The 21,488-nt window shown below is 44.4% G+C and overlaps 1 protein-coding gene across 2 annotated transcripts in view; it reads left to right on the plus strand.

Annotated features, from left to right (window-relative positions):
- The window catches only part of BIVM (basic, immunoglobulin-like variable motif containing), a 29,329-nt gene that overhangs the window by 4,232 nt on the left and 3,609 nt on the right, over positions 1-21,488 (plus strand). Inside the window, exons 2-8 of one of the 2 annotated variants that reach the window (XM_049778622.1) lie at positions 877-1,467; positions 8,344-8,470; positions 9,034-9,129; positions 9,911-10,015; positions 11,015-11,109; positions 17,389-17,521; positions 20,163-20,249. In XM_049778622.1, coding sequence (XP_049634579.1) covers positions 990-1,467; positions 8,344-8,470; positions 9,034-9,129; positions 9,911-10,015; positions 11,015-11,109; positions 17,389-17,521; positions 20,163-20,249 — 1,121 coding nt within the window. In that variant the 5' untranslated portion in view covers positions 877-989. The remainder of the gene's footprint in view (positions 1-876; positions 1,468-8,343; positions 8,471-9,033; positions 9,130-9,910; positions 10,016-11,014; positions 11,110-17,388; positions 17,522-20,162; positions 20,250-21,488) is intronic. The other variant, XM_049778623.1, reaches the window with a different exon arrangement.

The raw sequence follows: 21,488 nt of genomic DNA on the forward strand, positions 1-21,488 counted from the left end.
CTGCTCAGGGATCACTCCTTGGAAGGGCCTCAAGTGGTGACAGGATCAAATCTGGGTCAGCCACATGCCAGGCAAGCACCTTATCCTCAGACTATATTCCTGGCCCTAGATTTGTCTTTTTATTAGTCTTATTTATCTTAAAATTCATTTTTTTGTAGATGCTCAACTGATCCTGATTCTGGTCTTATAGAAATTAAATATTATTATATGGTTATAATATTACAATTAAATATACATGTACTGAACACATGTGTCTATATATTTACATATAAACGTATATTTATGTTTGCTTTTGGGCCACACCTGGCTCTGCTTAGGGATTACTCCTGGTTCTGTGCTCAGAAGTAAATATATGGGGCCGGAGAGATAGCATAGTGGTAGGGCGTTTGCCTTGCATGCAACAGATTCAGGACTGAAGGTGGTTTGGATCCCGGCATCCAGTATGATCCACCGTAAATGCCAGGGGTGATTTCTGCGTGCAGAGCCAGAAGAGACCCCTGCGCACTGCCGGGTGTGACCCAAAACCCCAAAAACAAAAACAAACAACAAAAAAGAAGTAAATATACATGTACTATGTTTCTATATATTTACATATAAATATATTTATATTTTTTGGGCTACACTGGGCGCTGCTTAGGGATTACTCCTGGCTCTGTGCTCAGTCAGAAATTACTCCTGGCAGGCTCAGGGGGTCATATGGGATGCCAGGATCAGCCGTGTGCAAAGCAAATGCGCTCTTCTCTGTGCGATCACTCAGGCCCCAACACATGCATATTTAGAATTGTGGGTTGCATCTAACAGGTGGTTAATTTTCCTTCTTTCTCCCCACTTCTCCGCTGCCTGTTAATTTTCCTTCTTTCTCCCCATTTCTCCTAGGCGGCGGCCCTTTCTCTTGTAGAATGCTGTAAACAGCGTGCCCAGTTGTTTGCCAGACAAGAGCCTCAGTTTCTCCTTCCTCCCTGGAGAACTTGGACCCTTCCTCCCATTCAATGCCTAACGTTGCTGAGCCAGAACTAGCAAGCGCTTGTGGCCATGGAGAGCACCATGCTGAGAGTCCATCTCCTGGAGACAGTCTCCCCGGTGCCCTGCAGTCTTTCTGTTCGCGTGCCTCCGGAGCACCTTTGGGTGCTAAAGGAGATGGGCACTATCCTTGGAGCTGTCCAGTGACCCACACGCGGGAGAAGATCTACGCCATCTGCTCGGACTATGCGTTTCTCAACCAGGCCACCTCAATCTCCAAGACCCCCAACTCCAGCCACTCTTCCTGCCTCCCCGAAAGTACCTCGCTCTCAGCTGCAAAGAATGCGACCCGCTACCTGGGCCTGGCCACGGCGCCGGCAGAGATCATGCACAACGAAGAGAACAGCCTGGAAACCGTATCCAGCAGCTTGGGCAAGCTACCTCTGGCGTGGGAGATTGATAAATCGGAATTTGATGCTGTGACCACAAATCTGAAACACAAATCAGGTAAGGAAGGACCCTCAAAGATCAGATGGGAAGGTACAAGAAGGCGAACCATATATTCATTTTTTTTGTCTTGTTTTGTTTTGGGTCACAGCCGGCTGCACTCAGGGGTTACTCCTGGCTCTGTACTCAGAAATTGCTCCTGGCAGGCTCGGGAGACCATATGGGATTGCGGGGAATGAACCAGGTCCGCCCCAGGTCGACCACATGCCAGGCAAATGCCCGACTGCTGTGCCATAGCTCTGGCCCCACGTATCCTATTTAAAAAGAAAAAATAAAAACATACCTTTTTTTTTTTTTTTTGTGGGGGAGGACACAACCAGCGATGCTCAGGGATTACTCCTGACTCCACTAAGAAATTACTCCTGCAAGCTTGGATCATATGGGATGCCTGGATTTGAAGCTGGGTGGGCCGTATGCAAGCCCACTGTGCTATCACACACAGTAATATCTCTATATAGATTTTTTAAATTGGATCATAGTGAGATATGTAGAAAGTTGTTCATGATTTGAGTTCACACAATGCCCAACGCCGTTCATCAGGGCACATAGCCCACCACTAATATCCCCTTTTCCCTCCTACGTACCCCATACCTCCCTGGCCGAATATTTTTCTTTTCATAAGTGATATCTTGATTTAAGCACCATGGTTATAAACATGTTTGTAATTGGGTTTCAGCCATAAAATCCACGCCCCATTCCCTACTTCCCCCTGTCTATCTTCAAGACAGGCATTGTATTTCTCTCTCTGTCATTGTTATGGTAGCTAGCGTAGTTATTTCTCACCTCTCTTTGTGATAAGTTTGTTATCATGGACTGGTCCTTCCAGCCCTCATCTCTATCATCTCTGGGTATTATTACAATAATGTTCTTTATTTTTTCTTAAATCCCACAGATGAGTGAGACTATTCTGTGCTTAACTCTCTCCCTCTCACTTATTTCACTCAACGTGATAGTCTCCAAATCCATCCATGTATAAGCAAATTTCGTGACTTTATTTTTTCTAACAGCTGGCAGACATTTTCCTCTCTCTCTCTCTCTCTCTCTCTCTCTCTCTCTCTCTCTCTCTCTCTCTCTCTCTCCCTCATATTCCCCTTTTCTCTTTGTACACTGTGGTTTGTAATATTGTTACTGAAGGAATATCATGCATATCCCTTTCTTCATTTCAGCCCCCAGTTCTTGTCCAGAGTGATCATGTCCTGTTTGAACTTTTTAGTAAACATGTTTTTCTCTTCTGATGTGTCACCAGGAACAAAGCCAATTATTTTAGAGGCTTAACCTGGGTCTAGGGGCGAGGGTTCCACAGACTGGGATCTGGGCTCTTTGCATGCTGTAGATTGCTCAGAGCAACTTTAGAGTTCAAAACCTGGAACCGTGGCTGGGCTTGAGCAGGGAGGGGCAGTTTGCCTTGGACTTGACTGACTGATCCCTGATTCGATATGGTTTTTGGACCTCTATCAGGGGTGGGCCCTGAGTATATCCAGGAAGAAGCCCTAAGTACTAAACTAAATTAAAACCTGGAATAGCAGGGCCCCAAAGTGATAACATAGCAGTAGGGCATTAGCCTTGCACATGGACGACCTGGGACAAACCTGGGTTCAATCCCTGACATCCCATATGGTCCCCGAAGCCTGCCAGGAACAATTTCTGAGTACAGAGCCATGAGTAACCTCTGGGTGTGGCCCCAAAACACATAAACAAAAAAACAAAACAAAACTGGAATAGTCCCTGAACATTTCCAAGTGGCCTCAAAAACAAACAAACAAAAAATAACAAAAGTAAACTTCAACATAGATATTCAGCTCCTTCTAGGGTTGCCCTTGGAAATCTCATAACCCTGGTGTTTTGAGAGACTTGAAAATCCATGGGTCCGGAGAGATAGCACAGCGGCGTTTGCCTTGCAAGCAGCCGATCCAGGACCAAAGGTGGTTGGTTCGAATCCCGGTGTCCCATATGATCCCCCGTGCCTGCCAGGAGCTATTTCTGAGTAGACAGCCAGGGGTAACCCCTGAGCACCGCCGGTGTGGCCCAAAAAAAGAAAATCCAAGGAGGCTGTCTGTCAAAACCTGTGCTCCAGATGGAATTACAGTGCTCAGTGCTCCCATTTCAGGTGGAGGAGGACCTGGCTGGAATGACATACTGTCATACTGTCGCATGTTTTGCAAGGACAGGAATTCTTGTTTTCTAACTAAAGTCTGGGTTTTCTTTCTGAATATGTAACATTGTAGGTTGTATTATTTTTGTTTGTTTGCTTTTGTTTTGGGGCCACACCTGGTGGCACTAGGGGGTTACTCATAGCTCTGCATCTCAGAAATTACTCCTTGCAAGTTGGGACAACCCTATGGGATACCAGGGGTTGAACCCAGATCTGCTGCATTGCGAGGCAAATACCCTCCCGGCTGTGCTATTACCACTCCGACCCATGCAGCTTCTTTTTATTATTTTATACTTACTTAGTGGGTTTCTGTTTGTTTGCTTATTTGTTTTTCATTTTACTTTAATTTTTTGCTTTTGGACCACACTCGGTAGTACTCAGGGATGACCCCTGGCTATGTATGTGCTCAGGGTTCGCTCTTGGTGGGGCTCAGGGGACCAGACGGGATGTCAGGGATAGAGCCTGAGTCAGCCACTATGTGATCCCTCCAATCTCTAGAAGACAATATAGAGAACCCAGCTTGTTCTGCAGCACATGAACAGGCTGCAGGCTTGCTGATCTCTGGGTGAGGGCATTTGCTATAGTTTTACTGTTTTCCTAGCTACAGCCTGAAAATTTTGATGCAGGTACCCACACATACTTCCCATGTCTGTGTCTTCCCTCCCTCCCTCCCTCCCTCCCTCCCTCCCTCCCTCCCTCCCTCCCTCCCTCCCTCCCTCCCTTCCTTCCTTCCTTCCTTCCTTCCTTCCTTCCTTCCTTCCTTCCTTCCTTCCTTCCTTCCTTCCTTCCTTCCTTCCTTCCTTCCTTTATTCTTTCCTTCCTTCTTTTTTGCTTTTTGGGCCACACCTGGTGACGCTCAGGGCTTATTCCTGGCTATGAGCTGAGAAATTGCTCTTGACTTGGGGGGGGCATATGGGACGTCAGGGGATCAAACCTCGGTCCGTCCTAGGTTAGCATGTGCAAGGCAAATGCCCTATCGCTTGCGCCACAGCTCCGGTCCCAGTTTCCATGTCTTTCTTTGGGACATAGCCATGCAGGCATCCAGTATGAGCTCCCTCATACAGTCACACAACTTGTTGGGTGAGAGGATGTGAGGTGTGGGGTCTGGGTATGCTGAGATTGAAGGCTTGTTTGCTTCTGGCATTTTTTTCTGGCATTTTATGTAGAAAATTGATTAATTCCATAGGAAATTATGGGAAATAATTACATGATCTTGGGAAATGGCGCAAAATGCTTCCTTCCCATCCTCCCTCCCTTCCTCCCTCCCTCCCTCTCTCTCTGCCTCTCTCTCTCCTTCCCTTCTTACTTCCCTCCCTCCCTCCCTCCCTCTCTTTCTCCTTCCTCTGTGTCCATACTTCCTCTGTACTCATGAGTGACACTGGCCATGCTTGAGGGACCATATACATTGTTGGGGTGTGCAGAAATCAGGGCAAGCCCTTAACCCAAGTACTCATCGTGGCCCCAAAGAGCTATCTTGCTCATGACAAGTCCATCATAATGAGGTCTCTGGGGAAAGTTACATATTTTCTGTGAAACTTAGAAAGTGCCTAGGGGGACGAGAATGAAAGATAGATTCTGACTTGCTATTGTTTGTTCTGGTGACATTTCTGTTAGAGAGCCTTACTCCTTCGCTACAGTTTCTACAGGCCAGTAAGTTTTGGTGCCAAATGGTGTCACTGAGGAAGGTAAGTCTTTCCTCAACAAAACATCCCACTTCCCATGCTTGTTTTCTTAGGGATAGTTCTATGTTTCATTATGAATAACCCATCAAAATTAACCATGGTATTTTTAATTTTTTTTTTTTCTGTTTTTGGGCCACACCCAGTGACGCTCAGGGGTTACTACTAGTTGTGCTCTCAGAAATCACTCCTAGAGAGGGGGACCATATGGGACTTGGGGATCAAACTCAGGTCTGTCCTGGTTCAGCTACGTGCAAGGCAAACACACTACCACTGTGCTATCTCTGAGGCCCCCTTATAATTTTTTTTTATTCTTTTTTTTTTTTTTGGTTTTTTGGGTCACACCCGGCACCGCTCAGGGGTTACTCCTGGCTCTACGCTCAGAAATTGCTCCTGGCAGGCTCAGGGGACCATATGGGACGCCGGGATTCGAACCGATGACCTTCTGCATGAAAGGCAAACTCCTTACCCTCCATGCTATCTCTCCGGCCCCTTTTTTTTATTCTTAAAATACATTTCTTTCGTTCAATAAGGAATTTTGGTGAAAGAGTCCCTCAGTTTAATGCTTATGTTTGAACCAGGTCACGGGGATTGTTGGACTTGTTCTTGCGACCCCTTTATGCGCTGATAACGCCAGGTGGCATTATTCCTTTGTTTGCATGGGCACATTAAAATGGAAAATACTATACATACAAATAAGTTCTTATCTAATAGAGATTGGAACACACAAATCTTGTGGTGCAATGGAACCTTCCACCCTGAACATTGACATGATGACCTGGCATACGTCTCAGAGGTTTGGACATTCTCCATTCACCCTGAACCAGGGAAGCCATCTATAAAATATCCAAAGTTGTCTATGATGTCATCTGGAAGCAATCTTCTACCAGGGAAGACCCTACTGCTGCTCTGACATCAATTTACTCAAAAGAGTCTTCTCTTAACACTGAGAAGATTTAAACAACAACAATGACTTGCGTACTGGACAGGGCTTTCTGCATTGCCCTTTAATTGCGAGTTGAAATTAGACGCCATTCCGCACCATCCTGACTTCAATGTAGGATATACAGATTCCAGGACCTTCAATACAGAAACATGATACCAACAACAGAGACTGTGTGAAAAATAAAACTGTATGGGCACTACAGACAATGACCTGGATGCCTAGAATTGGTCTTATGTCAGGAAACTTCAGGGGTAGGGCCTCTTTGTATTTAGGCCAAAGTTTTTCCTTTCCATGTCTCCCATACTTTGGTGGGCCCATGCAAATGATAATTGCCACTCCAACATTATTTTTACAGTGCTCCTTTGACTCTAAACCTTAAGGAACCACTAGTAAAAATATTTGGAACTGGAAAAAAAATGGTTTACATTAGTATTAACATATATGCTTTTAGTTACACTAGCATTCTGGGGGATAAAGGAGGGAGATAAGGGATATGTGCGTGGGAACAGGGATGAAGGGAGGACAACACTGGTGGTGGAAAGGCCCTCATTTATTGTCACTGTGTACCTTAAATATCACTGTGTAAGATTTGTAATTCACTTTGGCCACAATAAAAAAATACATTTCTTTTGTTTTTAACATTTACTGCAAAAGATTTCCAAGTGTTTGTTACTAGGATTGCTTTAGTGAACTGAGGCCTGTATGTTATGGGTTAATCTCTAAATTTACATAAACTTGGATTAGGCAATCTGTTAGCACCATTCAGAAATGAAAGTGCACAAAATAAAATTAGTGGGCTAGAGAGACAGTACAGTGGGTAAGAAGATGCTTGCCTGGTACTCAGCCAACCTGGATTTACTTCCTGATGCCTCATATATCGTCCTCTGATCTTCGATAGGAGTCATCCCTGAGCACTGCTGTGTGTGGCCCTTAACCAAACAGAAATCTCTAAAATAGAAACCAAGAAAGGGGCCGGGCGGTGGCGCTAGAGGTAAGGTGCCTGCCTTGCCTGCGCTAGCCTAAGATGGACCGCAGTACGATCCCCAGCGTCCCATATGGTCCCCCAAGCCAGGAGTGACTTCTGGGTGAATAGCCAGGAGTAACCCCTGAAAGTCACCAGGTGTGGCCCAAAAAACCAAAAAAAAAAAAAAAAAAAAAAAAGAAACCAAGAAAATAATAAAAAGCCAAGAGAATAAAATAAAACAGGATGTCACGTACCTTCCATCTCTCTTTCTCTTGCTCCACATTCTGTCCCTCCTTAGGTCATCACAGCCATTTGTCTTAGTGTGTTTTTTGGAAACTGTACATGTGTGTGTCTGCATGGATGTGCACACAGACACAACACATTCAAGGAAAAGAGCCATTTGATTTCCATCCTAGTGCCGGGTGCCAAGTTCTCAATTTCCTCATAGACAGAGTTGCCTCATTCATACATAATCCAGTTTGTGGTCCCAGTAGGCCTGGAGATATTTTTAAAACCCCACATCACCACATAATTGGATCTGGTGCATTGACTTTCTTAACTAATGTGATTTTATCGATAGGATTTATTTATTTATTTATTTTTTGCTGGCCAGTGGCCGAGCTCCATAATTTACTGGAGGTAATTTGATATTAGATGATGCCTAAAGGCTTTGTGATCAATCAATTCTTTTAGGAGTTTAGTAACTAGCTCCAGGATGGGAAGACAAGAATCCGATAGAAAAGCGCATTCACAGCTGTTTAATTTCATTTCCACGCTTGCTCTTGAAGCTGGAGGAATGTTCTTGAAGATTCACATATATCTTCAGTGTGCTTATTTGAAACACTAGGGGCATTGACTTAAAACTTTTTTGTACCTAGAGGGTCTGTAGGGATAGTAAGTACAGCAGGGAGGGCACTTGCTTTGAATGCAGTTGGCCTGAGTTTGATCCTCGGCATCCCATATGGTCCCTGAGCTCAGAGCCAGGAGTAAGCCCTGACCATCACCAAGTATGGTCCCAATATTAAAAAAAACAAAAAACAAAAACAACAAAAAAACCCTTGCCCAATTGATTGCATTGCCAACCAGCTCGCTTCTTCCCATTTAGTCTTTTATTACATACATTCTTGTATTTTAGGTAATGCCAAGAAACAGATTTCCAAGAAAAAGACCTCAGATAAGAAGGGGAGACACCCCAGAGACTGGCCCCAGCATTCTCCTGTGGAAGATATTAAGCAGCGGAAAGTTTTTGACCTCAGGCGATGGTAAGTCATAGGACCTTGGGGATGGGATGGGGTTCTCCTCCACTCATCCTCTCTTCTGTCATGACCTGAACACGGCTTCTTGAGTACCTGCAGGTAGTTTACTTTAGGGGGTGTGATTCTCTCAGAGGACTGGGTGCAGCTCTGACCACTTGCCCTGCCTACCTCTCCGAGTTCTCATATTGGTTTCATACTGAAGAGTCTTTACTCCATGGCCCCTTCCGCCCATTTTAAACTCAGGCTGTGGGGATAAGGCCAGATCCCTGTCATCTGCCTATCTTCTAGATGCTCCTGATTGTGTTTATTTAAATTAAAAAATATTTTTATTTGGGGGCCACACCAGACAGTGCCCAGGGGTTACTCCTGTCTCTGCACTCAGAACTTCCTCCTGGTAGGCTCAGGGGACCATATGGGATGTCAGGAATTGAACCCAATTTGATTGCATGCAAAGCAAACACCCTCCTCACTATTGCTATCGCTATCGTTCTGGCTCATGTCACATTCTTTTCTGTCATGAATATTTATTTCATGTTCCTCCCAATGGAAAAACTCTACCGTTTTCTCAGGTATTGCATAAGCCGACCACAGTATAAGACATCTTGTGGCATTTCCTCACTGATCTCCTGCTGGAATTTCTTGTATAGCACAATGGGAACAGGAAAGTAAGTATGGCAATTGGCAATTCCTGGGTAATCCCAGACAAGATCTTTGGGTTAAAGAGTAGATCGTTCTCTGGCAAAGAATAGGAAAATGGCAATAATGACCCAGTGGAAAGGGGAGGAAATATAATAAATGGGAAATGGGGGTTTATTTTTATGATAAGATTATGGGAGAATTTTGACTAGGAAGGTAGTGAGATTTATTATCCTCATCCGTATGGGAGATACTATTTATTGCTCTGGAATTCTAGAGCACTGGAAATCAGTGATAAAGCATAACTAAAATATAGAATTGTATTTAGCCTAAAAAGTGATTTATAAATTATGAAACAAAAGTTGTATGGGGGATAGTGCATTTAGATCAAAATGCATGCATGTATTATTTTATTTATTATTTCTGTTTATTATTTATATAACACATAATATATACACAACATTATTTATTACTTATGTAATAGAAATAAATATTATTTATTACTTATTATTTTATATTCTTTTTATAAAAGAAAGACATATTTTTGGTGGGGGAGGGGACCACACCCAACTCTCAGGGATTAATCCTGGCTCTGTGCTAAGAGATTATTTCTAGTAAACTCAGAGGACCATATGGGATGCTGGGGATCAAACCCGGGTCGGCCACATGCAAAGCAAATACCCTACCTGTATGCTATCGCTGTGGAACTCAAAGGAAGACATTTAGATCGGACTAAAATTACTGCAGGCCTGGTGACATCTAGGCAGAGGGGTCTTTGCTTATGAAATGAAGGGCACTTTTCTCTTACAGCCTTCCACCTATTACTCAAGAAGAAGCTTTGCATATTTTGGGCTTTCAACCCCCGTTTGAAGATATTCGCTTCGGTCCTTTCACAGGAAACACGACACTGATGAGGTAGGTTGGAAGGCCAGGTTTTAGGCACCACTTGGTCTTCAGCCCCACAAAATCATAATACAGTAGTTAGTTATTGATAGAAAAGACTTGTTTTTAAGTTATTTTATTTTATTTATTTTTTTGTCACATCTGGCAGCGTTCAGGGTTACTCCTGGCCCTGCACTCAGAAATTGCTCCTGGACCATATGGGATGCCGGGAATTAAACTGGGTCTGATAAACTGGGTCCCGGGTTAGCCATGTGCAAGGCAAACACCCTACCACTATGCTATTGCTCTGGCCTCTAATTTATTTTTAATTTGTTATTTTCTTGCTTTTGATTTTGGGCTTCACCTGGCATTCTTCAGCGTTGACTCCTGGCTCTCTCTTTAGGGATCATTCTAGCTGGCTTAGGGGCCATTTGGGGTGCTGGGGATTGAGCCCATGTAGACTGAGCAAGATAAGCGCCCTCCCTGCTGTGCCATCTCTCCTTGGGAGAGAAACTTGTATCTTACTGTTGCCCAGACCTGATCTGTGCAGGGATTTCTCCAGCATTGGACAAGCACCATCTTTGTGGTTGAGGTTTATTTTTTTTTTTTTGGTTTTTGTTTTTGGGCTACACCTGGTGAAGCTCAGGGGTTGCTACTCTTTTTTTTTTTTTTTTTTTTTGTTTTTTTGGGCCACACCTGTTTGATGCTCAGGGGTTGCTCCTGGCTATGCACTCAGAAATCGCCTCTGGCTTGGGGGGACCATATGGGACCCCGGGGGATCGAACCACGGTCCGTTCTATGCTAGCGCTTGCAAGGCAGACACCTTACCTCTAGCGCCACCTTCCCGGCCCCAGGGGGTTGCTACTCTTGGCTCTGCTCTTCGAAATTGCTCTTGGCTTGGGGGACCATATGGGACATGGGGGATCAAATCGAGTCAGCTGAGTGCAAGGCAAATGCCATACCACTTGTGCCATGGCTCTGGCCTCCCTTCTGATTGAATTTTGATGCAGAGCAAATGTTGTTCTTTCTCAGGTGGTTCAGGCAGATCAATGACCACTTCCACGTCAAAGGATGCTCTTATGTTCTTTACAAGCCTCATGGGAAGAACAAAACAGCTGGAGAAACCGGTAGGTATCACACACACACACACACACACCACCTAGTTACGCACGCTTGCTTCATGGGAAGAACAAAACAGCTGGAGAAACCGGTAGGTTTCTCACACACACACACACACACACACACACACACACACACACACACACACACACACACACACACACACACACACCTAGTTACGCACGCTTGCTTTAGACTCTGTCTACAAGTGGCTGTTTGGATTCCTGGAAGTTCTCAGCAAGATGCATTCATTTTCATTTTCTCTTACCATTGTTTTGGTCTCTAGGGAAGTTTTCAATACACAGTGGATTATTTTTAGTTCTTATCATTGTTGCGCTTAGAACTGTAATGCAAAAAAAAAAAAAAAAAGAGTTATAATGCAGCCAGAAATACTCCTTTAAGGCATTTGCCGGCTTGTTTGGAACACAGCTCTTGTGTCTGTGTGTAAACATGTACACACATCAGGTCTGTGCACACACGCCAAGCACATGTACACACACACACACACAACACACTTACAGTAAAAGTGCTTTCAGGAACTAGTGTGGGTTCTGGATCTGCTGTTCCTCTGTCCATCCCCATCCCTTCTCCTACTTTTGCCTCCCTCCTTTCTCCTCTATCCTCCACTCCCTTCCCTTCATTTTCCTCTTCTCTTTCCTCTCTTGCCCTTCCCCTCCCCATCTTCCTTAATCCCCTCCCCACTCTCCCCTTCCACTCCAGTCCCCTCCCTCTTTTTTTCTGGATTTGGGACTCAGGGCTTCCTCCTACTAAGGTCTGGAGTGGAAGGACAAGACCACACAGTTGAAATAAAGCAAAGTTTTATTCCGTCAGCCAACAAGATACAAAGTGACTGGCCAGGGTCACCTTCCAGAGGGGCGACCCTGCCCAGGGGGTCATAAGCCAGGTTATATAGGGCTAAAAAATAAAGTCCTTGACCCTTAAGTTGATTGGCTGCTATCTAGGATGTTTCATCCTGTCCTCTTATGGCTAGATGTCTAGGGTGGCATATTGTGACTTACAGCAGCCTGGGGTCTGTGTCATTATTGATGGAATAGAAACTTGGCCCTTAATGGAAACTTAACATTGGTTTGATAAAATGGAGTCTCTTCTGCTCCAGGCTTCACACTCCTACTCTTTGCTTAGGGATCTCTGGTGAGACTGGGATGGTGGGGATCATACAGGCCATCTGCCTTCAAGGCGAGCACCCAACCTGTTATATCAGCATCTAAGTTCTGGAGTGAGACCCCCTCTTGTCATTTCTCACAACCACTGTTGCCACTGGACCCTGATGTCTTTTTCACTGAGGTCTGCAGTTTCTTGCCAATTACCTGATTTCTTTCCACAGGTGAATTCTGCACACACACACACACACACACACACACACACACACACACACACACACGCACACACACGCAGTTATTTATTTCCTCACTCACTGATTCAGTTTCATCACCTCCTGCTCCATTTTTTTTTGTCCTAGGTGACAGAGTTTCATCTTTTCAATTTAATTAATTTTTTTTGGTGGGGGAGGAGGGAACATACCCATCAGGGTATGCTATGGGCTTACTCCTGGCTCTGTGCTTAGGGGTCACTCTGGTGGAGAGAGGGGTGGGTGGGTAAAGCAAATACCTTCCCTGCTGTGGAGGGTATGTGGGCTCCTGGTTTGGTGCTTGTCGGAAGCTGCTTCTATGGTGAGTCAGAGTTTGAGTATGTTTTCTGCCCAGACCCTCAGGTGGTGTCTGAGGGAGACACCTATGTTTCCCAATGGCACTTGGAACTCCTCTGGCTCCCGTCGGGCCTCCCTCTTTGTGGAACAGGACAGACAATCTATTTTTCCTCTCATCCCCTTTTGGGGAGATGGCTGTGGGGGGGGAAGAGATTGCTTCTCTTTGTCCCAGGACATTTGGAAATGTTTCAGCTTCCATTTTCCCCAGGACTGCACTGTTCCTTTTTCCTGGATATTCTCTGTAGGAGGAGTTGCCTGCCTCCCCTGACAGGGTCTCACCTTCATCATCATCATCATCATCATCATCATCATCATCATCATCATCATTTATCTTTAAGAAACAGAGATCTAAACTGGAGTGATAGCACGGTGGGTAGGGCATTTGCCTTGCACATAACCAACCTGGGTTCGATCCCTGGCATCCCATATGGTTCCTTGAGCCTGCCAGGAGTGAATTATGAGGGCAGCAGAGTCAGGAGTAACCCCTGAGTGTTGCTGGGTGTGGCCCCCCCAAAAAAAACACCAAACAAAACAAAAATCATAATCCCCAAACCAAACAAAATGAATACCAGATCTTTGCAGCATTTCCCACTACTTTTGAGATTCTTTTTATTCTTTCTACAAAGAAGTCACCTCCACAGTGTGCTGATGTAGATAGAGTTGGGGTTCCACCCTCTAGATACTCCCAGCCTGGCCATGGGAGCTTGAGGTTGTGGGACTGGAGAATTAGTAGTGCTATACGGAAGGTTCCCCTCACAGTGCTCAATAGTCAAGAGGCCATTCAGCGCTGAACTTGAACTTGGGACCTTGCACTTGGAGGCACAGATCTACCATTGAATTCTGTTCGTGGCATCTTCTTCTTCTTCTTTTTTTTTTTTTTGCCACATCTGGTAGGGGTATCTTCTGTCTCTGCAATCAGGAATCACTCTTGGCAGGCTCAGAGGACCCAATGGGATGCTGAGGATTGAACCTGGGATGGTTGTGTACAAGACTAATGCCCCACCCACTGTGCTATTGCTCCAGCCAAGAATCACCTTCTTGTATCTTATGGTGTGAAATATATCTTAGTACATTATCATACTATCTTCCATCATTTTTTCTTAGGGGAACTAGGTTTCCAGGAAAAAGTACATACTCAGCCCTAACACACTGCTAGTAACTTTTATTTTGGGGGGTGGCTGTCCAGTGACACTCAGGGGTTGCTTCTGGCTCTGCACTCAGATATCACTCCTGGTATGGTTGGGTGACCATATGGGATGCCAGGGTTTGAACCCTGGTCCGTCCAGGGTCAGCAGCGTGCAAGGCAAACACCCTACCACTGTGCTATCTCTCTGGCCCTTCTGCTAATAACATTAACACAGTGTGCAAGAATATTGGAGATGGCAGAAGGCTGGCTGCCAAGACTTAGATATTCTTCCCCATAGGAGGCTAATTAATTTGAGAAGCTTTTAATTTCTCCTCCCCTTACCAGAAACATCTCAGGCACCTGCACTTTTTAGCCTTTGCTTTGTGCCTTAAGCACCTAAACTTTTACCTATACTCTAGCCTCGACAGAATATGATTCTGAGTTTTCTGTTCTCTTCGCTAACCTGAATGACTTCCTTATTTGTCTCTGGATTTTTATTAAATATTGCATTTGCTGTCTTTTATTTCAGAGGCTCATCTTTCTCTGACCTTGCCCTGACATTCAGGGGGTGCCCTACGGTAGGCTTCTCTCTGCTGTCACACCCTCTGTTCCCCTCTAAACCATCCCTCCCTTTGGTTTCTTTCCCCTCCTCTCTCTCCTCTGTCCAGATTGTTGAATTCCTGCCTCTTCACTGAGTTCCCTCTTGGATGCTCCTGTCTTGATTCCTCCAACCTGATGTGCTATTTCTTCTTTGGATTAACAACCCTTTCCCCCTTTTTTAAATGACCCTGTCTAATCCCATCCTACAGTGACATTCCCTGTTTTTCTTCCCCTGGAGGACACCTTGAGGGACTGTATTAGTATTTTTTTTTTTTTTTTTTGGTTTTTGGGCCACACCCGGCAGTGCTCAGGGGTCACTCCTGGCTGTCTGCTCAGAAATAGGTCCTGGCAGGCACGGGGGACCATATGGGACACCGGGATTCGAACCAACCACCTTTGGTCCTGGATCGGCTGCTTACAAGGCAAACGCCGCTGTGCTATCTCTCCGGGCCCTGTATTAGTATTTTTGCTCTTTTTGTTGCTTGACCTGGTCAATAAGTGCTGAACTGTTGCTTACTGAATCGCAGGAAGTGAATTTCCCTCTTACATCAACACCATTGCCGCCCCCCCCCCGCCCCGCCCAAATGTGGTATCACCTAAAAGCATGTTAAACTTTCAAATTATTTTTGTTGAAGGGTGAACATAGGGGAAAGGTCCATTCTGATGATGCTTAGGGCTGATTCTTGGCCCTGTGCTCTGGGATGATGCATAGTGAGATTCAGGGGAGTATGTGGGAAGCCAGGGCCGAACCTGGGTCAATTACATGCAAGGCATGTGCCTCCCCTGCTGCTGTTGTAGCTCTCTGCCCTGTTAGACTTGCCACTTCTTGGTCCCCACTGCAGACTGGCTGGGCTAGCACTGCTGTGTGACCAGCCTTCTTGTTTCAGTTTGAGGACTCTTGTCCTGGGCTTCTCAAAGGGAGACACTTCCTTCTCTTTAGAGCTTCTTACAGGGGCAAAGTTCAGTGATATTTTTCCCAAGGGGGCCCCAGGTGAGGATGGGATTCGGAGCTGGCATCTCAGGGTGACTAGAGTGCAAGAGTTAAGCTACTCAAACCCCCATTTTCTTTTCAGTTCCAGCAATTCTGCCTTGACCCTTTGCAAGACACGCCCCATATGCACTCTCCTGCAGGATCTATGTAAAAAGTTGGGGTCACGTTGCTTGATGTGAAGTTGAGGTGGGCTAACTGGAGCCTCTGTGCCAGTAGTGGACTTTGTTTATGGAATTTGGGTGGGAACACAGTAGTGTATGTTACTGCCGGAAACGTAGCCTTGAGACTTGGGGGCCTTTCATCATCACAGTGTGTCCCTTTAAGAAATGGTCCTCTGGGACCCTGCGATGCTCAGGGCTTGCTCCAGGCTCTGCACTCAGGAATCACTCCTGTCTGGCTCAGGGGATCATATGGGATGCTCGGGATCAAACCCAGGTTGACTGCGTGCAAGGGAAATACCCTTTCTTCTGTGCTATTGCTCAGGCACCTGGAATTTTCATTTTAAAAATCCTCATTTCATTTAGAGCTGTTCCGGAATGCCAGTTTTTAAGTTGTCTAAGGAACAGCAACAAAACTGGTGTAAGAGAGCTGGTTTTTTGTCCAAAAGATTGGGGTCACATAGACAAATTTAGCCTGTAGTTGCAGGAGAGAGCTGGAGAGATGTGTTGACCAGGGAGACTTGGCCTGCAACCTCCTTTTGGGGGACAGTCACTCTACACTCACTAAAAAGCACCTTCTGTAAATGAAGATGCACCAAGTGTCCCTAGAATTGTTCCAAAGGCCATTATGGCTTCCCTCGATCCTTTTAGCACACGGGGCAGTGTTGCCCACAGGGAGAAGAGTTTTAAACTGGTGGAAATGACTTCACTGAGCCACAGACTGTGTCTGGCAGCAGGACCATGGGTTCTGTAATGTTCAGTTATTTCAGAGGCCTGCACAGCCACTCAGACTTGAAAGCACTGCTGCTATTTTTAGAACTCATCTTCCTGGGCCATTAGTTAATGAATAATTTAGTTTCTTCCAGGAGATGCATGTGATGAAACCTCAGCTAGTGACCTTCAGCGTTGAGTGCTAAGGAGAAATGATTTCCCAGAAGCATGTAGACTTGAGTCCGCAGTGGACATGGTGCCGTAGAGGTGTTTTCTAAGAGGCTACTATGGTCTGAATAGCTTGTGCTTCCAGAATGTTCTCTGTCATAACTCAGCATTTGTGTGCGGGATGGGTAGAGAGTGTCTGTGTTTGACAACTCAGGTTTCTTTCTTATTCATCATCTTGGGGGTCTGGGTAATGCATTCCTGGAAATAGGCAGGAATGCAAAGTAATCTCTCTCTGTGGAACTACTTACAATCGCTACTTGTATATCTTGCATATACAAGTTTAGGCCAGAGTTGAGGCCCATAATATGTTTTCATAGTGGAGGTACAAAATCATTTTGCAAGTTCTAGCGACAGAATTGCAAAGCTAGGAAAGAGGAGACTGTTGTCCATACAGGACACAGCGTTTGATTACAGCCATAGCATTTTGCATAGGGGTTTTGGGAGAAGGTTCAATTTGACTGAAAATGTTCAGGCTGTGAGAGGTTTGGGTGAGAGAAGGTTTTGGTGAGAGGCATTGGCACTTTAGTTTGCTCTTCAGTGGATCAGAATTTCAGTCCTCAGGGTCAAATGGAAAACAAACTCCTTACTGCTTTTTCCTATTTTTGTTATCTGTCAGTATTGTCTCATTCCCCACCAATGTCAGTGCACCCTGAGGAATGCTCCTGTCTTCCTTTCCTAAACAATGGGTTTGTGTGATTACTGGCAGTGCTTTTTGGTCTCTGAGTGTGCTGGTTTTGTTCTTTTTAGCTTCAGGTGCCTTGTCCAAGTTAACGCATGGGCTGAAAGAGGAATCCCTGGCTTATATATATCATTGCCAAAACCATTATTTCTGCCCGATTGGCTTTGAAGCAACACCCGTTAAGGCAAATAAAGCTTTCAGGTAAGCATTTCTGTGTTGGATTGTGGTGACTTCATCAGGAAAATGTGTTGGGGAATTTCAGCATTTAAGAAATAGCCAATTAGGGACCGGAGAGATAGCATGAAGGTGGGGTGTTTGCCTTTTATGCAGAAGGTTGGTGGTTCAAATCCCGGCATTCCATGTGGTCCCCTGAGCCTGCCAGGAGCAATTTCTGAGCATAGAGCCAAGAGTAACCCCTGAGCGCTGCTGGGTGTGACCTAAAAGCCCCCCCCCCAAAAAAAAAGAAATAGCTAATTAAACATTGGAAGACTTGATTATTTGCCTATTTATTATTATTTTTTTTTTTACATCATCTTAGCCTCTTCTTTATGCATTGTAGCTTTTCTTTTGTAGAGTTGAAGTTGACTCATTGTTTTTTTTTTTTTTTTTAATTTGGTTTTTGGGTCACACCAGTGGTGCTCAGGGGTTACTCCTGGCTGTCTGCTCAGAAATAGCTCCTGGCAGGCACGGGGGACCATATGGGACACCGGGATTCGAACCAACCACCTTTGGTCCTGGATCAGCTGCTTGCAAGGCAAACGCCACTGTGCTATCTCTCCGGGCCCGACTCATTGGGTTTTATATGATCTGCTTGGCTGCTTTTATTGTGAGTTATGACAGGAGGAAGATACTTGAGAAAATCACGTTAAAAACCATGATTTAGCGAGAATGTGCAACAAACTAAGGGCATGCTTTGAATTTTGGAGACTCATGGTTTCCTGTATATCTCTGAGTCTGACCCTGAGTACAGAACCAGGAATAATTCCCCCCACCCCACCAAGCATGAAAATTGAAAAGGAAAGAGAACTTTAGATACTGTGCTTCAGTGTCTTCATCCATTGTCACACAAAAATTCCTCACATGCATGGTAAATACATTAGGAATCTGATCTCAAGATTTCCTAACATATGTATTAGGCACCTCAAGAAGATTCTTTATGTATTTGTTTATTTATGTATTTATTCTTCATGTATTTATTATCAGGAAGATAATGTTAAGATTTATCAAGAAGATTCCTAATGTATTTGTCGTTAAAAAGACTATGAAGAAGAGTTATCAAGATTTATTAAGAAGTTTTAACAAGGGGCCGGGAAGGTGGCGCTGGAGATAAGGTGTCTGCCTTGTAAGCGCTACCAAGGAACGGACCGCGGTTCGATCCCCCGGCGTCCCATATGGTCCCCCCAAGCCAGGGGCGATTTCTGAGCACATAGCCAGGAGTAACCCCTGAGCGTCAAACGGGTGTGGCCCAAAAAAAAAAAAAAAAAAAAAAGAAGTTTTAACAAGTGGATTCCCAAAGTAGTTATTAGGAACCTCAAGATGATTCTGAATATATTTCATATTTATTATCAAGAAGATTTATCAAGATTTATTAAGGAGGTTTATCAAGAAAAGTCCTAATATATCGTATAATGTACAGGGCTAGTGATCCAAGTGGTCTTGCCCGTGCCATGCATATGTGAGACCCTGGGTTTCCATCCCTGGCATCACATGGTCCCCTAACTCTACCCAGCACTGTATCTGGTGCCCAAGTTTTGGGGAAAAGAAGCATCTTTGTTATGGTGGAAACAGAGAATGTCTCTGTGATGACAGATTTATCAAGATTTCTAATGTATGAAGTACAGGGCCAGGAAAGTGACCCAAGTGGTCTAGCTTGCTTGGAGAAATAAAGTGGAGATGAAGACTGTCTGTATCAGAGAGGCTTCGGGCCAGCTGCAAGACGGATGGTCATTAGAGGTTGGGAATAGGGATCCTGAGATAGGCAGAGAGAGTGAAGAGAATGAAGAGGCTGCTTGGATTTCTGGGACCATGAGCAGGAGGGCAGCTACTTATGTCTCTCCTAGTCTTGAAACGCTCTATTTATCTCCTTGAAAGCAAGGAGGTCTGTGCTTGTTTTCCAGTTGAATCCCAAGCTCCACTTTATTCCAGTTGCCTCCCAGATGCAGATTGTGAGGAAGGAAGTAGGTCCTGCTATTTTTAGAAACATTTCCTGAGGGGCGAATCTCCGAGTGCCAATTCCAGATCAATTGCAGTCCTCAGAGAAGGGCTGAGGGTATCTGAATGATTCCAAATTACACAGAGAGAACTCAGCATTGAGGGTTGATTTTAAGGATGTATTCTGAAATTTCTGAATGCTGCAAAAGAAGATAAGAGAAGGATATTGGAAGCAGACGAAGGATTTATTTTTCTTCCTGCATGCTGGAAGGTGATCTATTGAAAACATTTTTTGTTTGGTTTTTGGGTCACACCCAGCAGTGTTCAGGGGTCACTCCTGGCTCCACGCTCAGAAATCGCTCCTGGCAGGCTCAGGGGACCATATGGGATGCCGGGATTCAAACCACCAACCTTAAGCACACAAGGCTAATGTCTTACCTCCATGCTATCTCTCTGGCCCCGAAAACATTTTTAATATTGAGATTTTGTGACAGGGAATTAAGAGATATTTTTTAATTTTGAGTTCCTCCTTTCAGAGAGGAACTTAAGCTAAAGTCTAATACATATTCTAGCATTAATAGATATTATGTTCATTTGAATAGACCAGAGTCTACCTTTTATTAACATGCAGTCAAAGCAGAATGGTCTAATGGTGCGACTTAAGCTTGCTGTGTATGCATTTTCTATTTAGCAGGGGACCCCTCTCATCACAGGAAGTCGAATATTGGATCCTAATTGGAGAATCTAGTCGGAAACATCCTGCTATTCACTGTAAAAAGTATGTCGATGTCTCTTTCATTTTATTAATTTACTTTTGGTTTTTGGGTCATACCCAGCTATGTTTGGGGGTTATTTCTATTGGCTTTGCACTCAGGAATCACTTCTGGCAAGCTTGGGGGACCATATGGGAATTTAACTCAGGTTGGCCATATGCAAGGTCAACACCCTGCCCACTGTACTATCACTGAGGCCCCCTGATGGCTCTTTTTTTTTTTTTTATAAAGTAGGATGAGCATATAGTGAAACACACATAGACCTTAACTGGTGATAAATTGTGATCAATAAAAAGCATCAAGCTGGGAGAAGCCTTTCAGCACCATGGAGAGTGCCCACACTCCTAGCCAACCAATCTTCCTAGATGGTCAGGATGATTTCCTCCTCAGAACCTTTGCTTGTCCTTGAATTTCATGTGAATGGAACCTTGCAATATTCTTTTGTGTCTGGTGTCTTCCATTTAAATAAAGTTTGTGAGGTTCTGCTGCTGTTTCATGAGGACCAAGAGTTACTTAAACATTTTTTTTAACTGCAAAGTAGTATTGAAGTTGTGTTTGACAGGTATCAATATTATGTTGTATAACGTATTAATTTTCTCAGTCATGAACATTTGGATTTCTTTGACTTTGGTATTTCATGACTAAAATGGTCAGGAACATTCATGTTGATGTATTTTAAAGAACTGAAATTACAACATTACTGAAGTCACTAATACGCCATAAAATTCAGCTTTTTTTTTTAATGAAGTTAGTTTACTTTATTATTATTATTTTTTAGTTTTTGACCCTGTGATGCTCAGAAGTTATTCTTGGCTCTGCGCTCAGGAATTATTCCTGGCAATGCTCAAGAGACCAGATGGGTTTGAGGTTTTGATGAGTTTGAGGCCCAGGTCTGATGTGCAAGACAAGCACTCTAATTGATGTTATATTACTTTGGCTACCTAAGTTCAGTCTTTAAAACTGTGGATCATAGTGAATTCATAAGGAGTTGAGCATTAATGAACACGTTCTAATACCAGAACATTTTCGTTATCCTTCCACAAGCCCCAGACCCCATTAGCAGATACACCCAATGGTCCTTCCCCCTTGTCCCTGGCAACCACTTACCTTCTTTCTGTCTCCGTGGGTTTCCTTAACAGGGACATTTCCGGTAATGGAATCACACAGTATGTGGTCTTTTGTGTCCATTTTTTGTTTTCACTTTGAAGAATGTTTCAACATTCATCCCTGCGGTGTTGTGGTTA

Source organism: Suncus etruscus, chromosome 8 (genome assembly GCF_024139225.1).
Source record: "Suncus etruscus isolate mSunEtr1 chromosome 8, mSunEtr1.pri.cur, whole genome shotgun sequence".
Lineage (NCBI taxonomy): Eukaryota > Metazoa > Chordata > Mammalia > Eulipotyphla > Soricidae > Suncus > Suncus etruscus.